General features: G+C 42.9%; 1 protein-coding gene across 9 annotated transcripts in view; it reads left to right on the forward strand.

The window, feature by feature from the left end:
- SCYL3 (SCY1 like pseudokinase 3) overlaps positions 1 to 23,444 on the forward strand; it is a 41,750-nt gene that overhangs the window by 10,285 nt on the left and 8,021 nt on the right. For 5 of the 9 annotated variants that reach the window (XM_086344772.1, XM_086344769.1, XM_086344770.1 and 2 more), the window contains exons 3-10: positions 2,590 to 2,775; positions 4,568 to 4,681; positions 6,783 to 6,839; positions 7,937 to 8,039; positions 9,242 to 9,353; positions 11,442 to 11,519; positions 13,740 to 13,879; positions 14,509 to 14,693. In XM_086344772.1, the coding sequence (XP_086200898.1) occupies positions 4,643 to 4,681; positions 6,783 to 6,839; positions 7,937 to 8,039; positions 9,242 to 9,353; positions 11,442 to 11,519; positions 13,740 to 13,879; positions 14,509 to 14,693 (714 nt within the window). In that variant the 5' untranslated portion in view covers positions 2,590 to 2,775; positions 4,568 to 4,642. Of the gene's footprint in view, positions 1 to 2,589; positions 2,776 to 4,567; positions 4,682 to 6,782; positions 6,840 to 7,936; positions 8,040 to 9,241; positions 9,354 to 9,807; positions 9,942 to 11,040; positions 11,070 to 11,441; positions 11,520 to 13,739; positions 13,880 to 14,508; positions 14,694 to 17,329; positions 17,544 to 23,444 lie in introns of those variants that run through there. The other 4 variants (XM_086344774.1, XM_086344776.1, XM_086344777.1 and 1 more) reach the window with 3 other exon arrangements.

Genomic DNA, 23,444 nt, shown 5'->3' on the forward strand with positions numbered 1-23,444 from the left:
TTTATCCACTCTTAATTGGAGTGTTTAGTTTTTTAACACTTAATGTAATTATTTATCATTTGTTTTCTTTTCATCCCCTTCTGATTTTTGTTCTTCTGTTCCCCCTTCTTGTGAATTATTTTAATATTTTTAGTATTCTGTTTTAATGTAACTTGAATGGGGGCTATATATTTCTTTATTTTTTTAAAAATAGTTACACTGAGGACTTCAGTATACATAACTAACTTTTAATTAGTTATGGTTATTAACTGTGGTTAGTTAGTACTAACCACTAATTATGGTTAGCATTGTACCACAGTCACATAAAATGTAGAAGCCTTGGAATCACACAGATGTCTCCAGCCTCCAACCCTGCTGTCCTTTTGTTACATGTATATTAACTGTATGTGCGCACAGCTACACAGGCATGCATGTACATCGCACACGTGGAAAACCTTACCAGGCGAGTGTTACAGTGCTTCCTCTACATACTGCTACTGCTAAGTCCCTTCAGTCGTGTCCGACTCTGTGTGACCCCATAGACGGCCTCCTACCAGGCTCCTCTGTCCCTGGGATTCTCCAGGCAAGAACAGTGGAGTGGGTTGCCATTGCCTTCTCCAATGCATGAAAGTGAAAAGTGAAAGTGAAGTCGCTCAGTCGTGTCCGACTCCTAGCGACCCCATGGACTGCAGCCTACCAGGCTCCTCCGTCCATGGGATTTGCCAGGCAAGAGTACTGGAGTGGGGTGCCATTGCCTTATATATTTTAAATAAGAGGGAAAAAATGGAACCTTCAGCTTTAACCTGCTTTTCTTGCAATCCTGAAGATCCAGGTTTCCCTTTGGTGGTGTTTCCTTTTCAGCTTGAACTAACTTTAGCATTTTTGTAGAGCAGATCATCTAGCAACAACTTTTCTGTTTTCTTGATCAAAAATGCTTTTAATTTGCCGTCTTTCCTGAAGTGTATTTTTGCTAGGTACAGAATTCAGGTTTGATGGTTTTTTTTGTTTCATTGCTTTAAAGATAGTTCCCCTTTATCTTTAGGATTCTGTTTTCTTATGAGAAATTAGTATCATTCAGTTTATCTCTCCACCTGTGTTGTTTTGCTCTAGCTACTTCTAAGATTTTTAAATTGATCTTTGGTTTTCAGCAGTTTGATCATAATGTGTTTAGGTGTAGTTTTCTCTGATTTATCATATTTAGCATTCACTGACATTCTTAAATCTGTAAACTTAAGTATTTGGCCAAATTTGGGGAGTTTTCAGCCATTATATTTTTTTATGTCCCAATTATTTTTTCTTCTTTTTTTTTAGAACTCCAGTTATGCGCATTAAACTTTTTGTTATTGTCACCCAGGTTTCTGAAGCTCTGACCTTTTCTTTTACTTTTTCTTCTTCATTCTTTAGATTGGTTAACAACTTTAAGTTCACTGAGTCTTGTCTCTGTCATTATCATTCTGTTATTAAGTTCATCCATTGTATTTTTTTATTTGTAGTAGTTTTAATTTATAAAATTTCCATTTAGTTCTTTTATGTAACATTCATTTCTCTTCTGGGAGCTTCTATCTTTCTACTTATTTTATAACTGTTTCCTTTATCTCCAGGCGGGAATGGTGGTGATAGCTGTTTCAGATTCCTTCTGATAATTTCTAGTATCCAGTATCTGGTCAATCTTGGGGTATTTGTTGGCTGTTTTTTCACATTTTCATGATTCTTTATCTTCTGAGTGATTTTGGATTGCATCCTGGACATTTTGAATGCCCTGTTGCATAGACTCTTGGTTCTAATTCTCTGAAGAATGTTGATGTTTTTCGTTTGCAGATGGTCAATTCCCTTGGGTTCAAGCTTCCTGCCCACCTTTTTTTTTTAAACTACCCTGCTCTCACCCTTCCTGTGCATGGTAGTTCAAACCTTAGTTCATTTTTCAAAACTTTGCTGTACTAATTTGGGTCTGTCCTGTGACTGGTTCTGGGGTTAGCCTGAGACCTGTGTGGGTATACAGATAACTGGGGCCTCTTCTTCTCCCTCCCTCGGCTCTCTCTCCTCTGGGACAGCTTCCTCAGACTCAAACCTGCTTCGTTTCTCCTGGCCACAAAGCTGGCAGAGTTTCCATTCGAATTCTAGCCACCTTTGCTGCACTGCTCTGCACCTGGGGCCTGCCCTCAGCGCACAGCTGTGAGAAGGGACATCCCCCAAACCGGGAAACTCACCCCATGGGTGACTGCCGTCCATAATCTACATGCTCTTGTTTACTTTCCAGAGTTCTCACATGTTGTTTTCCGTGCTTTGTTCAGAGTTTATAGCAAAAATCATTGGAAATCCGGGCTCTTGGGGGCTTACACTCATGGAAATGAAAGTCTCTCTAGAGTAATATAAATGCTGGTTAAGTAAACACTGTCAGAACAAGTCATGGAATTTTCTTTGCCTTATTTGAAACTTGGGGGTTAGGTGGGGGAGGTAAGAAACTGAAGAAGACCTTGAATTTAAGTATACATTTTCTGAATTGATTACAATATATATGAGACTATAATTAATCTTGGGCTTCCCTGGTGGCTCAGATGGTAAAGCGTGGAGTCATTAACTTTACCGACTTTTCTATTTGTATTTTTAAAGCACCTGAAGACCCTTCGTCACCCGTGCTTGCTAAGGTTTTTATCTTGCACTGTGGAAGCAGACGGCATTCATCTCGTCACTGAGCGAGTGCAGCCTCTGGAAGTGGTTTTGGAAACATTGTCTTCTGCAGAGGTCTGTGCTGGGATCTATGACATATTGCTGGCTCTTATCTTCCTTCATGACCGAGTAAGTAACCTGGACAGTCTGCCTCACAGCCTTTCGTTTAGACCAGGAGTGGGAGATGGAGGCTGATGTATGGGGTAGTGCTTGTGAATTTTGATATCTATAGAAATCATAAGTTACTATTCTCATCGGAAAGCTTCCTGAGGGAAAACAGCACATGAGATGCTATAGACAGACAAGTGGTTTGTGGAGCAGGCAACAAGTTCTTTGTCCCTGGGTAGTTGTTTATAGAACTTTATTTCAGTTTACTAGATAGTCTGTCTCTAGTTTTGGATAAGTCTTTACCTAAAAGTATCTACAGCTGGTATTTGTTATTAGGATGAGATAAAAGTTTAATAACATCAGTGCTGGTGTGGACCATGTTTCTATTTGTTTTCAGGAATTTTTTTTTTTTTTTTTAATGAAAGAAATGATCATTTCTTAGAAAGAGGCAGAGTTTTACACACCCTTTGCCATTCAAGTAGGTGGTGCCAAAGATAGGCAGCCCCTTAATATCACGGCAGTATTCACTATTATGGGGATAAAGTGGTATTGTTTACTTGTGGTAGTTTCTTAATGGGATTTACATTCTGAGGTATAAAGGCCTATGGCAGCCTCCCAAGATTAAAAAACACCAGTTACAGGTTAGAAGCACTTGCATTTGACTCATCTTAATGTGTTTTTAAAAAGTTGTTTTCTATTAATGGGAGATAAACTCTCCAAATATCACTTTGAATTTATTGTCTCTTAAAAGTATTTCTAAGATACATATAAGTAGAATTATTAATGCTGCACCATGGTGGAATATTTTCTCTGTTGGAAAAATGTTTGAATTCACTAAAAAGTTTGAATAGTATGAGAGTGCAGACAAGGAAACAAGTCCCTGTCCTTGAAGCCAGGGCCCTGCTTCTTGCCATAGACAACCTCAGTGGTCAATGTGTTAGGCCACAGATGCTCTTTGTGTGTCCTAAGCAAATATCTAAGTGTTTATTCGCCTTTATTTTTCTCAAGCAGAAACACACCCTAATACTATTCCAAGCTTTCCTTTAAAAAAATATATACATACCTTGGAGTGTTTTATATATAAAATGTGTACATATTGGATCTGATGGGTAGAGTATTTAAAGTGCGCTTATCTACTGCCATAATTTCTGGTTTGAGAAAAAAACATACTTCACCCCCGTTCTCGTTTTCTTCTTCCTTCATTTATTTGACTGTACTCTTCTTTTATATAGTTTTAAATTTGGCTCTTCTGTGGTCTGTGGGATATTTCTGGTGGTCCTTATCATTCCGTTTTCCTCTTCTTCAGGCAGAATTTTTTTAATGCCTACTGACAAGATTTCAGGTGAAGTGGATCTGGGTTCGTGATAGAATGTAGGTGAGAAAGAATTTAGAGGAGAAAATTAATACAATAACCTTATGGGAGCAAAGATAAACTTTTCCTTTAAAGGCGTTTGAAGCACACGACGTAGGCTGAAAAGACTTGTAAATTTACCTGTAAGGACACCTGTATCTCCCGACTCTGATGGAGATGGGGATGTACAGTGTCTGTGCGGTGGCTTTCGTGTCTTTATTAACCTGCCACACTGGGCAGGGGGCGATAAGCCTTTCCATTGTGTTTTTCATTTTTTCCTAACCTCATAATGCTTAGGCTGGCTCATTGAATTTGTCATTTCTTAAAGTTGTAGTTCTGTTTATTATGCCACAAGTAGGAAGGCTTGCTGTAAGGTTTTTTTTTTGGGGTGATGACTTCTTAGTTTTCTAAAACTTCTCAGAAAATGGGAATGGCAGTCTTCTTCCTGTTCTTTTTTCCCAGGGACACCTCACACACAACAATGTCTGCGTGTCGTCTGTGTTTGTGAGCGAAGATGGGCACTGGAAGCTGGGAGGAATGGAAACAGTCTGCAAAGTTGCTCAGGCCACACCAGAGGTAAGCCAGGTGCCAGGCCCTCCATGTCACTAAGAGTCTGGTAGCATTTTGGTGTGCGGTTAGGGACTGTGCTTCAATAATAGTGTGAGCTGAGGTTTGGAGACTTGACTTTTTTGTCAGTACTCACATTCACAGGGTTGTAGGCTTTTACTGTCCAGAGGGGCTAGGCATCATCTATTCTTTTCTCATTTTAGAGCGAAGGTATCTTGCGAATGGAAGAGTGGCTCGGTCGGTTTTCCATGAAATGCCCGCCCCCTGTGCCCCTAGTAACCCGCACGTGGTTTTACCACTGTTTCCTGTTGAATTGCCTCCGTGTGTCTGCCTTCTTTACCAGTGGCTGAGCTTCTTGAGGGTGCTAGTGTTGTATATGTATCTTTGTCCATCCACTGGAATAGGCCTGGCACATATTAGGCCCATTAGACACATTAGTTGAGCACTTGTTCGTGTTCTCCAGAGTCATACGTTACGTCCTAAGAGCTGGTGTCAGGGACTGTGCATTGTAACTCCTTGTGGGCCACGGTATTGCTGCCTGGGCTCTGTCTTATGATTTTGTCTGACAGAGGTCTACAAATTCCCCTCCGGAGTTGAGCAGTCTTACTGTTCTCTGTTTTGTTTCTTATTTCCATAATTTTGCATGTTGCCACTAGACTTAGCCTTTTCAAACACACACACACAAACACACACATCATGATTTCCTTACTGACGAGGGGGCTCCCTGACTTCCTGGCTCCACCTCACTCCCCTCTTCCCTCGTGTGCCAGTTTCGTGGGGGCCTTGTTGCATGTGTACCTTCAAGGGCTCTGGCTCAGCTCAAATGCTCCTTCCACCCTGAAGACATTCCTCTGTTATTTCTGTCCCCGTTGATCCCTTTCTTCTCAGAAGTCAGCTTCCAGCTAATCAGTATAACAGCGTAACTCCCTCTGCGGGTGTATCCCAGACTCTGTACCGCGGGGTCCCAGGCCCTTCACCAGCTCCTCCCAGCCTGCCTTCAGCTCCAGATGCCACCTGGTTATTGAGCTCCATGCTGGTTGCATCCTGCTCCATGCAGTCCAGCGGGGTTCTCCTCCTTCACCCGCTTTTTCCCTTGTGTGCCGTTCTGTCGCCTTTCTTCCCCTGGACTCTGCAGGATGTAAGATGAGGCTGACGTCTCGCCGAAGTCTAGATCAGGCTAAGTCTCCTCTTTGTGAAGGCCTCCCTGAGGTGTCCCCTGCCCAACAAGAGTAGCCCTCCTCCTGGGCTTCCCAGGTGCTCAACCAGCGCAGGTTATCGAAGTTCTTAGTTTACATTTTAGGTCGTGAGCTCCTGGCCGGGGACAGGGATTTATTGCATTCAATATGTATTCCTGGTGCCCTAGATGGCGTTTGGAACATACAAGCTCTTGAGAAATAATCTCTGATGAATCAGTAGATGAATGTTGTTCTGTGGATGCTGGCTCTGTCTCTCTAGTTTATAAGGTCCTCACATATCTCATGTGGCAACCAGCTTATGACTGACTTGACTCAGAGAGCAGATTAATGATAGATTTGTCCTATGCTAGAGAAGTCTTTTATTTGTTAATATCTTCGTAGGATAAGGGTGGTCTTCCCTGGTGGCTCAGCTGGTAAAGAATCTACCCACAATATGGGAGACCTGGATTCCATCCCTGGGTTGGGAAGATCCCCTGGAGAAGGGAACAGCTACCCACTCCAGTATTCTGGCCTGGAGAATTCCATGGACTGTATGGTCCATGGGGTCGCAAATAGTTGGACATGACTGAGTGACTTTCACTTTCACTTTCATGTAGGATGAGAAAGAAGTATTTCTAATTTCCTTATAAATAAATCAGATATAGAGATGCCTCTGAACACCAGAGGGTATCTGTTAAACCAGCTGAAAGGAAAAGGAAAGGGAACTGATATTTATTTTCCACTAAGTCTTGTGCCATACCAGGCACTGTATCTACATTTTTCAGTGATGAAGATTTTTAATTTATGTGTTTAGCCTATAGCATTGTTTTGAAGGTTTCATTGGTGTTGATTGCTCTTTGCTTTTGTAACTTGATGTAAGAGATTGGTTCACCAAACATATGCTTGAATTACTTTCCATAATTTATTTCTCTTAGTTTCTGAAGAGTATTCGGTCAGTAAGAGACCCAGCATCTATTCCTCCTGAAGAGATGGTAAGATGATACACTCCAGATGTCACGAAAGCTTCTTTGTGTAACTGAGTATGAAACTTAAAAACAAAACAAAAACCTTTCCTCTGCCCACCTCTTTGCTAAGTCATAGACACTTCCTGATTCCTCTGGCCTTGAAGGCTTCTGAGACTGATCATGTCATCAGAGCAGAGAGCCTTTTTTCTTGAAACTCAGCTTACATTTTGGTCATGTAGACACCTGTGATAGTGCTGAAAAATAAGAGGTACCTCGGTGTGAGCAGGGTGGGGGCGTCATAGCCATCTCATGGTGAGCCTGTGTACCTTTGTGGAAGCCATGAGAGTTGAGGAAACAAGAGCCCAGCACCTTCCTGTGCTTCACCCGAGCTGGTCATCTGCCTATCTGCCGTTAGTTGGGATTCCAAGATGTGAGGAAGAGTGATTATTAATATTACGGTGCTGGTAAAGAAAGATAATATTTAACAATAAATTCAAAAGCACTTGTTCTTTCTAAATTTGTCCTTAACCACTATAGACTTTGATCCCCAAAGACATATTTAGTGTGCTTTGCAGAAAAGACAAACTCAACAATAAACTTAAGTATAAACCTAGGACTTGAAATAACTCAGGTTTATTCAAAGCAGTACCATATGTATATACTAGTGTCTTTCAAACCAACGATCTGTAGGTTTTGAATCAATTTAGGGGTCCTGACTGGCATTTTAAGGGAGAAAAATAAGGGAGTAAATAGAAAGTATCACTGGACATCTTGGGGCGCAAGACTAAGAACTGTTGTTTGAAACTTCTGTTTTTGTTATGTGCTTACCCGTATATGTGCATATAATGCTGATGACAATTTTTTTTACTCTAGTTTGTAGTCAGAAATATTTCTGAAAGCCACAAACATATATTATGGCCTTTCCCCGCTCCTTATTTAATATTATTAATATCTTTGATAAATTCTGTTCACTAATCGTTTTAAGAGCTTAGAAATTTGTGTGTGATACTGTGTAGTTAATTTTGAATACACTAAATGCAAAAATGGGAGAAAGTGCTTCAGAGAAGATTAGGAATGGTTTCTAAAGCAGATCCTCTGGTTGTAATGGTCTTTACTGCTTTTAGTCTCCAGAATTCACGACTCTGCCAGCGTCCCACGGACACGCCCGGGATGCCTATTCTTTTGGGACACTGGTGGAAAGTTTGCTCACAGTCTTAAGTGAACAGGGTGAGTTGGACTTGTGCTGTCTGCATCCACAGAATTAGTGGGACAGCCATCCACGGTGGATGCTGCGGCGTTTGATCGTGGTACGGAACTGTTGCTTACCAAGTAACTTTGTGCAGGGCAGATGGTGATAGCAGTGAGGGCAGAAGCTTTGGGTTTCTTCACTTTGAACAGTTAAAAGAATTTTAGGTAGGAAGCACTTGGAACTATGGCTTTGGGTATCTTATATTATGATCTTATTGATTGGTACTGTATTTATGGTCTAAAGACTATTCCTTATCAAACCAGCCTATAAATAAATGAATGGTGCTATTGATGTGTATGTAATGATCTGAGGATAAGATTCAGAGTTTTTTTAAATTAATTTCTAAATTAAGATTAACATTTCTTTATCTTGATTCTTTCAAAGTCCTTTCGGTTTTTTTTTTTTTTTTTTTGGCCATGATTTCATTTACTCATTACTTTTTTCTTTGGTTGGCCCTTAAAGGCCAGGCTACTGAGCACATAGTTCTTCTCTGAGCTCTCTGGTGGCATGCTTGACAGCCCGCTTCACTGTCCTCCACCCGCTCCGGGCCTTCAGGTGTCCACCCTTTGCATGGACTGGGGTCTTTGTACATTAAGCCCCTTTACCAGCCTGTATCTCATGTTGCTGCAGCTTTGTGCAGTTCTAACGCAGTTTCTTCTGCCTGGTTCATTCCATCCTCTGAAGTTACAAGCACCATTCAGCCATCAGCTCTGAGCTGTCCCAGCCTGAACATTTGAGAATTAAGCTCTAGGACATCCTTTGTGGGTGATGAACTCACTGCTCTTCACTGTTTCTAGCACGGTGGCAATTATGTACCATCCTTGAGAGGAAATACAGTCCTTCAAATAACCTCCTGTGTTTTGAGGGTTAGGAGACTTGATTGAAAAGGCCTCAAACCTGCCACTTACTAAGCTTCCTCCTCTAGGCCTGAGCTGAGTTAAGCTGACAGTCAGGAAAGGTGGGGGCCTCCAAGGGGAGCAGGGGGGTAGATGTGTTGGCAGGATGATTTTCTCCACCTGCCCAGGAGTTTGACTTCAGGCAGGCAGGGAGCTGTTCAGCACCAGCCAGGGCTCTGTTTGGGCTTTTTCCAGGTTGGTTTTTGTTCCCGTCAGCCTCCAGCTGTAGAGGTCCTAACAGGAGGGAGGAGGCAGTGGGAACTAACTGTCACTCTGGGTTTCAGTTGCAGCGGATATTCTCTCCAGCTTTCAACAGACCTTGCGCTCAGCCCTGCTGAGTCCCAGCCCGCACTGCCGGCCAGTGCTCTGCAGCCTCCTGTGCCATGACTTCTTCAGGTGAGGCGCCCGGCGCGGAGTGCTGCCTGCCCCCCCCTGCCCTCCTGCGGGCCGCACTCCTGCGGTGGGGTTCGGGGGACCAGGCGATGCGGGCCCTTGTGCTGCTGCTGCTGCTGTCCTTCAGTATTAGGAGAGAGTGAGTCATGTCCACGTGGGAAGTAGAGGGAGACATGATCATTGCCTCTCACGTTCCTCTTACAGATAGGAAGTTCTAGAAACCCTTCACCGTGGACGCCTGGGTCTAGACATTATAGCTGGATTTCTTAGGACTTCTGTGAATGGGAAGAAGCTAGGCTGTGTCCAGTGGTGTAGAGTTGGAGAAGTTAATTGAGGAACTTAATGTTAACACAGCCTCTCTGTTTTGCTGACATTGTATTATTTACACGAGTTTGTTATTGTTGAATTTTACTTGTTGGTGGGGGATGGGCATGGAAATGAGCTTATTTTTCTTCAGGCAGGCAGAAGATTGTTTTCTTTGTTTAGTAATTCGTGATGGAAGAGCAAAGAAGTCAATTTAGAGGGAGGGCACAGTATAGCTGTCAATACTGTCGCTGGATTCAGAGAGATTTTTGAACCTCTCTCTTCAAGGTTAGTTTTAATTATGTGTCCTTTGTTTTTTAAATTTCCGTGTCTGCAGAACTTCTGCACAGGTTAACTCCTCATTGATAACTTTTATTAGCAAAATCAAACTCATGTCAGTTGTGAAACTAAAAATCCTTATGTGTTTGCAGTCGGAAAGCCTGAGAGAAATCAGAGTGAAGGGAGAGCTGATATTATCCCTGGAGGGGGCTCTAAGATAGGATGAGGTATATCATTAAACACAGCAGAGGGGATATTTTCCTTGTGGTCACGTGGCTTTGTTACTTATGTTCCAAAAGAGCTATTCAGACGTTTCCCATTATGAGTCCTTTAACCAAGGTATCTCCATGTGTTTTTGGGGGGGATGTTTCAGACTGATAGACTCTCTGCAAAGAAGAATCCTTTACAGTAAATAGATTCTCTCATCACTGTGTGTGGTAGGAGTTCTTTTTTTTTTTTTTTTGGTCGGAGTTCTTTAGTATGACTTGTGGATGAACCAGAGGGGAGAGGAAGGGGACATAGGTATACCTATGGCTGATTCATGTTGATGTTTGGCAGAAACCAACACAACATTGTAAAGTTGAATTGAATTATCCTTCAATTAAAAACAAAAACAGGAGAGGGAAGGCAGAACCACACACCAGCTCCCTCTTTGATAAATTGTTACATGTGGGGGGATTGTTGCCCCTGATGGGAAAGCCCAGCCAGGGGCAGGGGGAGGAGCCAGGGCCGAAGCTCCTGCCAAGGCAGCTGAGCCATCTGGTTTTACACTCTGGTCAAGGCGTTTGCGCTCTTTCTGCCAAGCCGCAGGGAAACAGGTGCAAAGGTGAGGTGTGGAGACCCAGGAGAGGAGGTCAGCCCTGCTGGTGGGGGCTGCTGGCTGCTGCTAAGCCTCCCTCCCAGGGGCCACATTTGCTTGGAGCTGAGCTGGCTTTGGGACTGTCTGCAGGCCCTGCAGGAAACCACTACTCTTATCACCCTCTTCCCTGCCTGGCTGGAAAAGTGACCAGACAACTTAAAACAGGCGAAATGAGAAGATCCCTGTGACTTGTACCAGAAGTGCCTCTTTCTGCAACCCTCTTTAATAGTTATTTCTTCCCCAGAGGAGACTTGAGAATCAGCAACTGCTCTGTAATGGTAAAAGCATTTCTCCGAGGACATTTCATGTAACCACATTCTATTACAACAAAATGTTTGGATGATTATGATGATTTTATTAAAACCACAGCATTTGTTCACATTTGTGTATGCACACATGTGTGTGGTTAAGCATGTATCCTTTTCACAGATCTCTTTGATATTCTTAAAATATTAAATTCCCTATGGGCTTGTCCTATAGCACTTGTCTTCTAAGCTACTTAGTTACAGTAGAATCTTCCACGTGGTCAAGGGAGATATGTCTTTGTTGAGTAGTAGTATTGTATGGTCTGCGGTTATGGCTTTGATATTTAATGTGCTTTCTTTAATCTGTTGTCCTGCATTTTTTTTTTTTTCCTTTTTGGCATTTAGGAATGATTTTCTAGAAGTTGTAAATTTCTTGAAAAGTTTAACATTGAAGAGCGAAGAGGAAAAAACGGAATTTTTCAAGTAAGTTCAGAAAATTCAGGCCTTAAAATGTAGTAACTTGGATTAAGTCCATGTAATCACTTCAGATGTCCTAGAGAAGACGAGTCTGTCATTGGGTTTCTTAGACAGAGTTCAGTGACATTTCCTGTATGTCAGGCTCTCTGCTAGACCCTGGGAAGTATGGTTCTGGTGAAGGAAACAGATACAGACTGATAATCCTTAGACAGTAGTGGAGCTTGAGGGGGTGTCCTGAGAACATAGAGGACGGGGCAGGGAGGAGAAGGTTAGAGAAAAGCTGTTGGGCAGAGAGGCAGTGTGAACCAGTGCACAAAGCCGAAATGCAGTAGGTCTTGTGTGTGGACTGACGACTTGAGTCCTGCCGGAGGGGGTAGGGCAGGCACCCTCGGATATAGCCGAGAGGAGTATTGACTCTGTTGGTAAGCAGTGGGCTTCAGGCTTTGAAGCTGTCAAAGGAGTGAAAACAGGCTGTGAGACAGATGACCCTCACCTTGGGTGGATTACTCTGTTTTCTACGGAGTGGGCACAGCTTTACTTCATGTAAGATTTGGGTTGGTTGGCAGACCATGGCAGGCCGGCAGTAGATGGGAGGCCTCATGTAACGGCAGCGATGGTACAGTGAAGACACAGCTAAGAAATACTAAAACATAAAAACTGGCAAGCCTTAGTGATTATCACTAAACGAGCTGGAAAATATTGGAGGGAAGACATAGGATCTGGTGTCCGTGTTGGTTGGAAGTGGCTGCGGGCCTCCAGGTAGAGATGGACATGGGCCTTTGGGCAGATGGGTCTGCATCTCAGGAGAGAAGTCTGATGAGGATGAGCTTGAGGTGAGTATTAAGGTTCATTAGCCTGTAGTCACTGACATTTTCCCGGAGAAAGTGGGTAGCATGAAAAGGACTTGGGGCACCCAGCTTGTCAGGGGGCTGGTAGGGAGGGAGTGGCTGACAAGTGAGGCAGAAGTGATTAGGGGAGATTCAGAAACAGGAGGGCTGGTATTCCAAACGGTAGAGAATTTGAGAAAGATAGTAATCACTTTGCCATCAAGAGAGCTTTTGTAACTTTGTCTTAGAAAAAGCCTTTTCAGCAGAGAGAATCAAACTGCTGTGAATTGAAATGTGAGCAGAAGGTGAGAACATGGACTTTGGGTAAAACCTCCTGAAAAGGTTAGAGGAGAGGAACATGGAATTGCTACTGAGTTGCTAAGGGAGTCAAGTAAGGCTGTTTTTAAGGCTGGAAAAGATGGGAGCATGTCTTTGGACTCACAGAATGGAGCTGGTGAGAGTGAGGGAGGAACTGAAGCCCACCTCGTGCTGGGGGGCTGTTGGCCTGTGGCTCTGGGGTAGAAGGGAATGTTGGAGCAATGGCCCTGTGGCGATGACCTTAAATAAGAGGAATCCCTCACATCCTTGGTACCTGGAAAAGAGGTGGGAATTATTCTGGCCGTGGACCTGTTTGTGGATAGTGGCTGAGGGGCTTGAAGGAGGTAAAGCTTGGTATGGTCCGTTTCCTGATTAGGTAGGAGGCAAGATACTTGCTCAGGGTGATTGTATGGTGGCATGTTATTACTGTTAATACCTGATGTCGGTGTATTTCTCAACAAAGTGCTTGTACTTAGCTTCTAATAACAAAAGCCAGTGTTTTGTTCACCATAGAAACTTTAAGTAACGTAATATCCTATGTGTTTTAAAATGGGCTTCCCTGGTGGGAAGTAAAGAATCTGCCTGCAGTGCTGGAGACCGGGGTTCAGTCCCTGGGTCAGGAAGATCCCCTTGAGAAGGAAATGGCAACCCACTCCAGTATTCTTGCCTGGAGAATTCCATGAACTGAAGAGCCTGGTGGGCTACAGTCCATGGGGTCACAAAGAGTTGGACATGACTGAGCGACTAAGCACGCACATGTGTTTTCAATTTGAGAAAATATCTTTTATTGACTAAAAGGACTCTGGCTTATTAGGGGGTAAAGAGGGCACTCTCGCTATTATTAATGAGGAGCAATTTGTTGAAAAAAATTTCGTAGCTTGGATTGGAGGTTGTATATGTACTGACTAGCTGGTGTTGTCTCACGCCTTCTGTGTTTTTCTTAAATATCTGGGGACCCACCCGTTCAGTTTCCCTAGCCACATTTCAGATGCATCACTTCGATGATGTGGGCTAAGGCTGCACGTGTCTCAACTGCAAGTAACCTGCTGCAGTGTCCCAGGCGTTCCTTCTTTGCCCCCAGATTCCTGCTGGACAGAGTCAGCTGCCTGTCAGAGGAATTAATAGCCTCACGGTTGGTGCCTCTTCTGCTTAACCAGCTGGTGTTTGCAGAGCCAGTAGCTGTTAAGAGTTTTCTTCCATATCTCCTCGGCCCTAAAAAAGGTGAATTTTTTCCCAAAGTATTCCTGGTAGTTACAGAGTTTGGGAATTATTTGTCCCCATTTAAACAGTGTGCGTTTAGTGTGTGGTGATCTGAATGACCTGGGGAGCTTTTTCTAAATTTGCCTGTGCCTGGCCCCCTAGGTCTGGGACAGAAGGAGGACAGGTGAATACATATTCTCAAAGGTCCCCAAATGGTTCTGATGCCTGTCTCTGTTGAAGGACCTTCCTTAACTGCTTGGAAGAGAGGACCAGCTCCTGTTGTAGCATTTAATGCTTCCTGGCTTTGCAGGAAAAATTGCAACAATAATATCAGTTGAATCTAGTATATGAAATTTCTCCTTGATTAGACATGAATGTATTAATACAGAGAGTTATCCACTCAGAATTATGTTAAAATATAAGGTTTCTTTGCAGTACGTTAAGTATGATGAGTGTATCAGAAACACTCCTACAAGGTGGAGTGTACTTAAGACAGTTAAGCCTTGAGTAATATGGGGTCAAAGAAGCACTTGCCTTTGGTTTGGGACATAAGAATCTCGAAGAGTACTTAAGATTGTGTGTGAAGTTCTAGGCTTCGTGCTCCTTTCACTGAAGTGATGATTTTTTTTCCCTGTCCGATCTGGGGGAAGACAACATGCACGGAGAAGTCCCGCGCCTCCTCTCCCCAGCCCTGTTCCAGGCGCGGGTGATCCCTGTGCTGCTGCGGCTGTTCGAGGTGCACGAGGAGCACGTGCGCGTGGTGCTGCTGTCCCACCTGGAGGCCTACGTGGAGCACTTCACGCAGGAGCAGCTGAAGAAGGTCATCCTGCCCCAGGTAGCCGTGGTCGGGTCAGCGGGCGGGCGTTCCCTGAGTCACCCGGGGGGTGGGCTGGAAGGAAAAGGGGGCTTGGGGGCATTTGGATAAGAGCTGAGAAGGCCTGAGACAGCGTTTCAGTGTGGAAGCCTCCTGGAACCCGAAGGGCGGACGCGAAAACTGCATTTCCAGGCCAGTCACCCAGGCAAAGCAGTTAAACCAGCTTGGTCAGTCTTCGCTTCTTTATAACCGGAAACCTGTAATTCTGCTTGCTAATTCTTTGGAGGAAAACTAACAAGATTCGTTTGGGGGATGCTTTGTGAAGAGAAACTGCACGTGTCATAATTAACTTACTATAAAGTAACTAGACTGTAGCTGAGAGGAAAGGAGATGGTTCCTGTCCGTGGTTTTTAGCCCGTTGATCCACCATCAGGGCTCCTGTTACCTTTGCCCACTCTGGGCCTCTGGGTTTGTCCTGGTGACTGATGGAACGAATTACCACAAACTGCGTGGCTTAAACAATAGAAATCTCTGGAGGCCAGAAATCCGCAGTCAGGGTGTCCGCCGGGCCCCCTCTGAAGGCGCTGGGGGAGAGTCCTCCCTTGCCCTCCTCCCAGCTTCTGGTAGCCCTTTGGAGTTTCTTGGCTTGTCGCTGTATTGCTTCAGTTTCTGCTTTTGTTGGCACGTGGCCTTTTTATAAGGACACTGGGCATTGAATTTAAGGTCCACTCTAACGCAGTACGACCTCATTTAAGGTCACTTTCTGGGTGGGCATGAATTTTGAGGAGACACTGTTCAACTCAGTATGAGATTTGGAAAGATTTTGTCTGTTTTGCTATGAGATTAATTTATTTAAAGATGATAAGGCCAGGTTTTAGGCCGGTTCTTGTGCCTAAGTACTGGGGCCATAGAGGTGTGTAACATTCTGCCTGCTTTCAAGAAGTGAGAAGATATTTGTTATCTGTGTAGCAAACCGCCCCAAACTACTTAGTATATTAAAACGACAGTCATTTTATTTATTTACTTTTTGATTTATTCGGCTGCATTGGGTCTCAGTTGCAGCATGAGGGCTCTGTCGTGGTGCACACTGTTGGTTGCCCCACAGCATGTGGGATCTTAGTTCTCCAGCCAGAGATCAAACCTGTGTCCCTGTCTTGCAAAGTGGATTCTTAATCACTGGACCACCGGGGAAGTCCCACAACACTTTATTAATTCACATAATTCTTTGGATTGCTTGAGCTCAGCTTGTGGGTTCTGTTGTTCCACATGATGTCAGTGGAGGCAGCAGTCATCTGGAGCCCCAGGACACATCCACACAGCTCCTTGGCACCTCGGAGGGGAGGGCGGAAAAGCCAGACTTATCTGGGGCTGTCTCTCCACAAAGTCTCCGGACATCTCAGGGCCCTTGTTCCCCAAGTGACATCTCCACATGATTTCCCCAGCAGGGTCAGTGGACTTCGTACTTGGCTGCCCAAGGTGACCACAGAGCCCATGCAGCCTTCCTAAGGCATAGATTGGGAACTGCCTGCATCACTTCAGTCACATTCTCTTGATTGAAGTGAGTCACAGAAGTCAGGCCAGGTTCACTGTGGGTAGGTTTCTACAGGGCCGTGGGTACTGGGGCGTGGTTCACTGACGGCTGGCTTTACAGCCTCGTTGCTCCAGCATAGCACTTTGTGTTTACATCTGCTGCGGAAGTTGCCACTCTACCTGTAGCTGTTTTGTGTCTGAGAATGTAGAAGAGGAACGAAGCACTCTAAGTCTGAAACAGAGGTCCTGTCATAGGTCTCAGAATTGGCACTGAGCTGAGATCAGTATTAGGTTTTTGCAAAAGTAATAGTGATTTCGGACTCTGAATTTTAAATCATTATAACTAGCCTCAAACACATCTATATTAATAAAAACAGGAACCATTACAGTCAACACATTTTTGCCAGTAAGAAATAAGTTTGTTAATTCCTGTAGCAAAAAAACCTGTGCTTCAGGATTCAACGAACTCTTGGAAAGCAATTTTTGTGTCCCGCTGGTTGGGGAAACATTTTCTCTGCAAAAACGTTGCCGAGGTGCTTGAAGAAGTGGTAGTCGGTTGGTGAGAGGCCAGGTGAGGCAAAACTTTGTGGCCCAACTCATTCAGCTTTTGAAGCATTGATTGTGTGCCGTGCAGTGGAGCATTGTTGCAGAGAATCAGGCCCAGGCTGTTGACCAGTGCCAGCTGCAGGTGTTGAAGTTTTCACTGCATCTCATCAGTTTGCTGAGCGTACTTCTCAGATGTAATGATTTTGCTGGGATTCAGAAAGCTGTCGTGGGTCAGACTAGCAGCAGACCACCAAACAGTAACCATGACCCCTTTTTGATGTAAGTTTGACTTTGGGAAGTGTTTTGGAGCTTCTACTTAGTCCAGCCACTGAGCTGGTCTTCACTGGTTGTCATATAAAATCCACTTTATATTGCACATCACAGTCCAACTGAGAAATGAGCCATTGTTATTGGATAGGATAAGAGAAGATGACACTTCAAAATAACAATTTTTTTGATTTCGGTCAGCTCATGAGGCACCCACTTATCGAGCTTTTTCACCTTTCCAATTTGCTTCAAATGCCGAAGGACTGTAGAGTGATTGACATTGAGTTCTTGGGTGACTTCTTGTGTGCTTGTAGGAGGACCAGTCATTGACGCTGTCAGTTCGTTGTTGTCAGCTTCCTGAGGCTGGCTGTGCTCCTCATCGTCAAGACTCGTCTCCTGTGCAGAACTTCTTGAACCACCACCGCACTGTACATTCGTTAGCACTTCCTGGGCCAAATGCATTTGTTGATGTTGCGGGTTGTCTTGCTTCTTGACCCATTTTGAACTCGAATAAATCGCTCAAATTTGCTTTTGTGTCTAACATCATTTCCATAGTCTAAAATACATATAAACACCAAGTAATTATTAGCAAAAAACATAAAGCAAGAAATGTGCATCAAAATGATGTGTGACATAACCACATTTATTTAAGAATATATTCCAGTATCAAATGGAAAAGTTCAACAGTGCAAACCTGTGATTACTTCTGCAACAACCTGTTAACAAGTAGGTATTCAGCACGTGAAAAGCTGAATGGAGTGGAGTTACTTCCCCTGTGGAGGAATAACTTAGCTGATTTCTAATGATCACTTGGGTGGCAGTGTGGAAGACGGACTGTATAGCAAGGAGGCTCAATGAGGACATTATAGAATAGTCCTGCTAGGAGGTGGCAAAGACTGGGGAACATGGTGGCAGTGGTGAAGGGTAAAAGGGGGAGGACTCCGTTTTTCACTAGATGGGAGAGTTTTGAGGGTGATTCTTGGGTTTTTGGCTTGTGTCGTTTCTTAAGATTACCATAATTAGCTGACAGAATTCTAACCATGATTTAGTTTACTTGTACAGCTGTGTTTTGAGACAGTGCCTGGTTTGTTAGCATTGGACCTGATACTTCTTTATTGAGTCCTGTTGGAAACCTTTATCTTAGGTAAATGAGGAAACTGGACCAGAAAAATGAAACGATTAATTGGCTGAGTCACATTGAGAATTCCCAGCAGAGACTGGACCAGAACCCCGGATTCCTGAACCCGTGATGCCCCCTCCACCGGGCAGTCCAGTCGTCCTGGCCTTGTGTCTGACTGGTGCAGACGCTTTGCCTCTGTCTGTCTTCTATACATGTTTGCCAATTCAGAGCAAAACCTCTCCTTATAGCTCCATGTGAATGTCTTAATCAAGGTTCTTCTGGTTGCAAGTAACTGAAACCCACTTAAATGGGCTAAAGCCCAAAAGAGAGACTTTAATCAAAGGACGTCAGTCTACCTAAGAGGAAAATCAAGTGCAGCTGGGATTCAGCCATATGGTCTTCATTCCCTTCCTTTCTCTTTACATCCATTCACGTTTGACTTTTGAAGACCAGCTTTTGTTATTAGGTATACACATGGCCAAGCATGGTTGCCCCATAGTTTCCAAGTTTACTGTCCTCCCTTTAAGCAAACCAGAGATAAGCAGTTTCTCTAAATTCCAGTTTTTATTACTGGGAAAGAGATCATAATTGGCTCAGTTTGGGACAGGTGTTATATGCATCAGATATAAAAAAAGTTTTCACAGTCCTGTTCTTGTGTATTAAGCTAAGAGGTGAAGGACACAGCTCTTAGTGACCTAGATGAGTGTTTCAAGTGCGCTCTGCAGAACATTGCCTGTCCATGAACTGTTTGTTATGATTCTGCTGCATTGAGCTGAGTACAGATACAGAAAGTTAACATTTAAAATCTTTTTTTAAAATTGAGGTACATTATGGACATGTAGTTTCAGGTATACAGGAGAATGATTTGATATGTTTATTGCAGATGATCACAATAAGCTTAGTAACCATGTGTCACCATACAGTTATGAAATTTCTCATGATGAAGCTTTAAAAAATATTCTTTGTGACTTTGAAATATGCAGTACAGTATTATAACCCATAGTCACTCTGCTGTGCATTATATCTCCGTGGCCTTTTTATTTTGTAATGTAGTGTATGCCTCTTGCCCCATTTTGTTTCCTCTCTACCTCCTCACTTCCACCTGGCAGCCACTCATCTGTTCTCTGTATCTGTGTTCTTGTTTTTTTCTGTTTGTCCTCCACCCCACCTCCCCCACCACACACACATGTAAGTGAGCATTTGTCTTTCTGAGTCTGATTTATTTCCCTTAGCAGAGCATAATGCCCTCCAGGTCCATCCAGGTTGTTGGAAATGGCAAGATTTTATTCTTTTTGTATGGCTGAATAATCTTCCTGTGTGCATACTGCATTTTCTTTATCCATTCATTCATCAATAGATACTTTAATGTAAATAATCCTGCAGTGAATATGAGAGTGCATATGCCTTTTTGAGTTAGTAAGGTATTTCCTCAAATAAACACCCAGAAGTAGAACCACTGGATGGTATGGTCATCCCATTTTTAATTTCTTGATGAACGTCTGTACTGTTTTCCATAGTGGCTGTACCCATTATGAAAATTCCCCCCAGCAGCACACGAGGGTTCCCTCCGCCCCACAGCCTCGCCATCCCTCTCTAACAGGCGTGCAGTGCTGGCTCATTGTGGTTTGATTTGTAGTTCCCTGATGTTTAGTGATGTTGAGCATCTTTTCGTGTACCTCATGACCATCTTTATGTCATCTTTGGGGAAACATCTATTCATATCTTCAACTTAGTTTTTAGTCAGATCGTCTTTCCCTTTGAGCTGTATGAGTTTTTGTATGTTTTGAATGTTAGCCCCTTATTAGATATATGATTCGCACATATCTTCTCCCATCCAGTAGATTACCTTTTTACTTTTTGATGGTTTCCTTTGCTGCGCAGAAGCTGTTTAGTTTGATGTAGTCCCATTTCTTAGTTTTGGATTTTGTAACCTTTGCTTTTGGTGTCAGATCCAAAAACTCTCACCAAGGCTTGTGTCAAAAAGCTTACTGCCTGTTTTTTTCTAGAAGTTCTATCATTTCAGGTCTTATGTTTATGTCCTTAATCCATTTTAAGTTAATGTGTTATAAGACAGTTGTCCAGTTTTCTCAACACTTTATTGAATAGACTGTCCTGTCTGCATTGTGTATTCTTGGCTATTTCTGTCATAAATTAATTGACCATATATGTATAGGTTTATTTCTAGGCTATTTTGTTCCATTGACCTATGTGTCTGTTTTATGCCAATACTATTTTACTGTAGCTTTGTGATATGGTTTGAAAGCAAGGAATGTGAGGCTCCCAGCTTTGTTCTTCTTTCTGAAGGTTGCTTTGGCTATTCAGAGTCTTGTGGTTTCATACAAATTTTAGGATTGTTTATTCTAGTGCTGTGAATAATGTCATTGGAATTTTCATAGGGATTGCTTTGGGTCTGTAGATTGCTTAGGGAACTATGGGCAGTTTATTAACAATATTAATTCTTCCAATCCATGATACAGAATATCTTTCCATTTATTTATGTTCTTCAGTTTCGTTCATCAGTGCCCTGTACTTTTCAGTGTAGAGGTCTTCCACTTCCTTGGTTAAATTTATTTTTATGAATTTTATTCTTTGATGCAATTATAAATGGGGTTACTTTTTCTGACAACCCAATGTGTATAGAAATGCTACAAATTTTTGTATATTGTGTATAGTTTCACAGTACTTCTTATTTTCTGATTTAAATGTCTTTGCCCCTCCTCCCCTTCCTTGCTTAATTGCTATGGCTAGGGTTTCCAACACTGTGTTGGCAACAGTGGGCATCCTTGGCTTGTTCCTCATCTCAGAGGGAAGGCCTTCAGCTTTTTGGTGTAATGTTAAGTGTAGGCTTGTTGTATATGGCCTTTATTATATTGAGGTATGTTTCCTCTATATCCAGTTTGTTGAGAGTTTTTATCATAAATAGATGTTGAATCTTGTCAGATACTTTTTCTGTGTTCATTGAGATGATCATATGATTTTTATCCTTCGTTTTGTTAATGTAGTGTATTACGTTGATTTGTGGATGTTCCACCATCCTGGCATCACTAGAAAAAAATTCCACTTGATCGTGGTATATGATCCTTTTAATATATTGTTGAATTTGTTTTATAATTTTGTTGAGGATTTTGGCATCTTACATTCATCAGGAATATTTGGTTCAGTTCAGTTGCTCAGTCATGTCCGACTCTTTGGGACCCCATGGACTGCAGCACGCCAGGCTTCCCTGTCTATCAACAACTCCCAGAGCTTGCTCAAACTCATGTCCATCAAGCTGGTGATGCCATCCAGCCATCTCATCCTCTGTCTTCCCCTTCTCCCACCTTCGATCTTTCCCAGCATCAGTCCTTCCAGTGAATATTCAGGACTGATTTCCCTTATGGACTGGTTGGATCTCCTTGCAGTCCAAGGGACTCTCAAGAGTCTTCTCCAACACCACAGTTCAAAAGCATCAATTCTTTGTCATTCAGCTTTCTTCACAGTCCAACTCTCACATATATACATGACCACTGGAAAAACCATAGCCTTGACTAGATGGACCTTTGTTGGCAAAGTAATGTCTCTGCTTTTTAATGCTGTCTAGGTTGGTCATAACTTTTCTTCCAAAGAGTTAGCGTCTTTTAATTTCATGGCTGTAGTCACCATCTGCAGTAATTCTGGAGCCCCAAAAAATAAAGTCTGACACTGTTTCCATTGTTTCCCCATCTATTTGCCATGAAGTGATAGGACCAGATGCCATGAAATTAGTTTTCTGAATGTTGAGTTTTAAGCCAACTTTTTCACTCTCCTCTTTAACTTTCATCAAGAGGTCCTTTTCTTCACTTCTGCCATAAGGGTGGTGTCATCAGCATATCTGAGGTTATTGATATTGCTCCCAGCAATCTTGATTCCAGCTTGTGCTTCATCCAGCCTGGCATTTCACATGAAGTACTCTGTATATAAGTTAAATAAGCAGGGTGACAATATACAACCTTGATTGTAGTCCTTTCCTGATTTGGAACCAGTCTGTTGTTCCACGTCCAGTTCTAACTGTTGCTTCCTGACGTGCATACAGATTTCTCAAGAGGCAGGTCAGGTGGTCTGGTATTCCCAATTCTTGAAGAATTTTCCACAGTTTGTTGTGATCCACATAGTCAAAGGCTTTGGCGTGGTCAATGAAGCAGAAGTATATATTTTTCTGGAACTCTCTTCCTTTTTCTGTCATCCAACAGGTGTTGGCAATTTGATCTCTGGTTCCTTTGCCTTTTCTAAATCCAGCTCGAACATCTGGAAGTTCACGGTTCACGTACTGTCGAAGCCTGGCTTGAAGAATTTTGAGCATTAATTTGCTAGTGTGAGATGAGTGCAATTGTGCAGTAGTTTGAGCATTCTTTGGCATTGCCTTTCTTTGGGATTGGAATGAAAACTGCCCTTTTCCAGTCCTGTGGCCACTGCTGAGTTTTCCAAATTTGCTGGCATATTGAGTGCAGCACTTTCACAGGATCATCTTTTAGGATTTGGAATAGCTCAACTGGAATTCCATCACCTCCACTAGCTTTGTTCATAGTGAAGCTTCCTAAGGCCCACTTGACTTCACATTCCAGGATGTCTGGCTCTAGGTGAGTGATCACACCATCATGGTTATTTGGGTCATGAAGATCTATTTTGTATAGTTTTTCTGTGTATTCTTGTCACCTCTTCTTAATATCTTCAGCTTCTGTTAGGTCCATAACTTTCAGTCCTTTATTGTGCCCCTCTTTGCATGAAATGTTCCCTTGGTTTCTCTAATTTTCTTGAAGGGATTTTGGCCTGTAATTTTTTTGTGGTGTCCTTCTCTGGTTTTATGTCAGGGTAATGTCAACCTTTTAAAAGGAGTTTTAAAGAAGAAGAAGTTTCCCTCCTCTTCTGTTTTTTTGGAAGAATTTGAGAAGAATTGGTATTCGTTCTTCAAATGTTTGGTAGAATTCACCAGAGCAGCTATCTGTCCTAGACTTCTGTTTGTTGGTAGGTTTTTGGTTACTGATTCAGTCTCCTTACTTGACCTGTCCAGATTTTCTACTTTTTTATGATTCAGTCTTGATAGGTTGTATGTTTCCAGGACTTTATCCATTTCTTTTAGTTTTTCAAATTTATTGGTACATTAATTGTTCATAGTGGGGCTTCCCAGGTGGCTGGCTCAGTGGTAGGGAATCCACCTGACAGTGTACAAGATGTGGGTTTGATCCCTAGATTGGGAAGATCCCCTGGAGAAGGAAATGGCAACCCACTTCAGTATTCTTGCCTGGGAAATCCCATGGCCAGTAGAGCCTGGTGGGTAGTTCATGGGGTTGCAA

This window comes from Bos grunniens, chromosome 16 (genome assembly GCF_055505025.1).
Source record: "Bos grunniens cultivar Pamir isolate PY7600 chromosome 16, Bosgru_T2T1.0, whole genome shotgun sequence".
Classification (NCBI taxonomy): domain Eukaryota; kingdom Metazoa; phylum Chordata; class Mammalia; order Artiodactyla; family Bovidae; genus Bos; species Bos grunniens.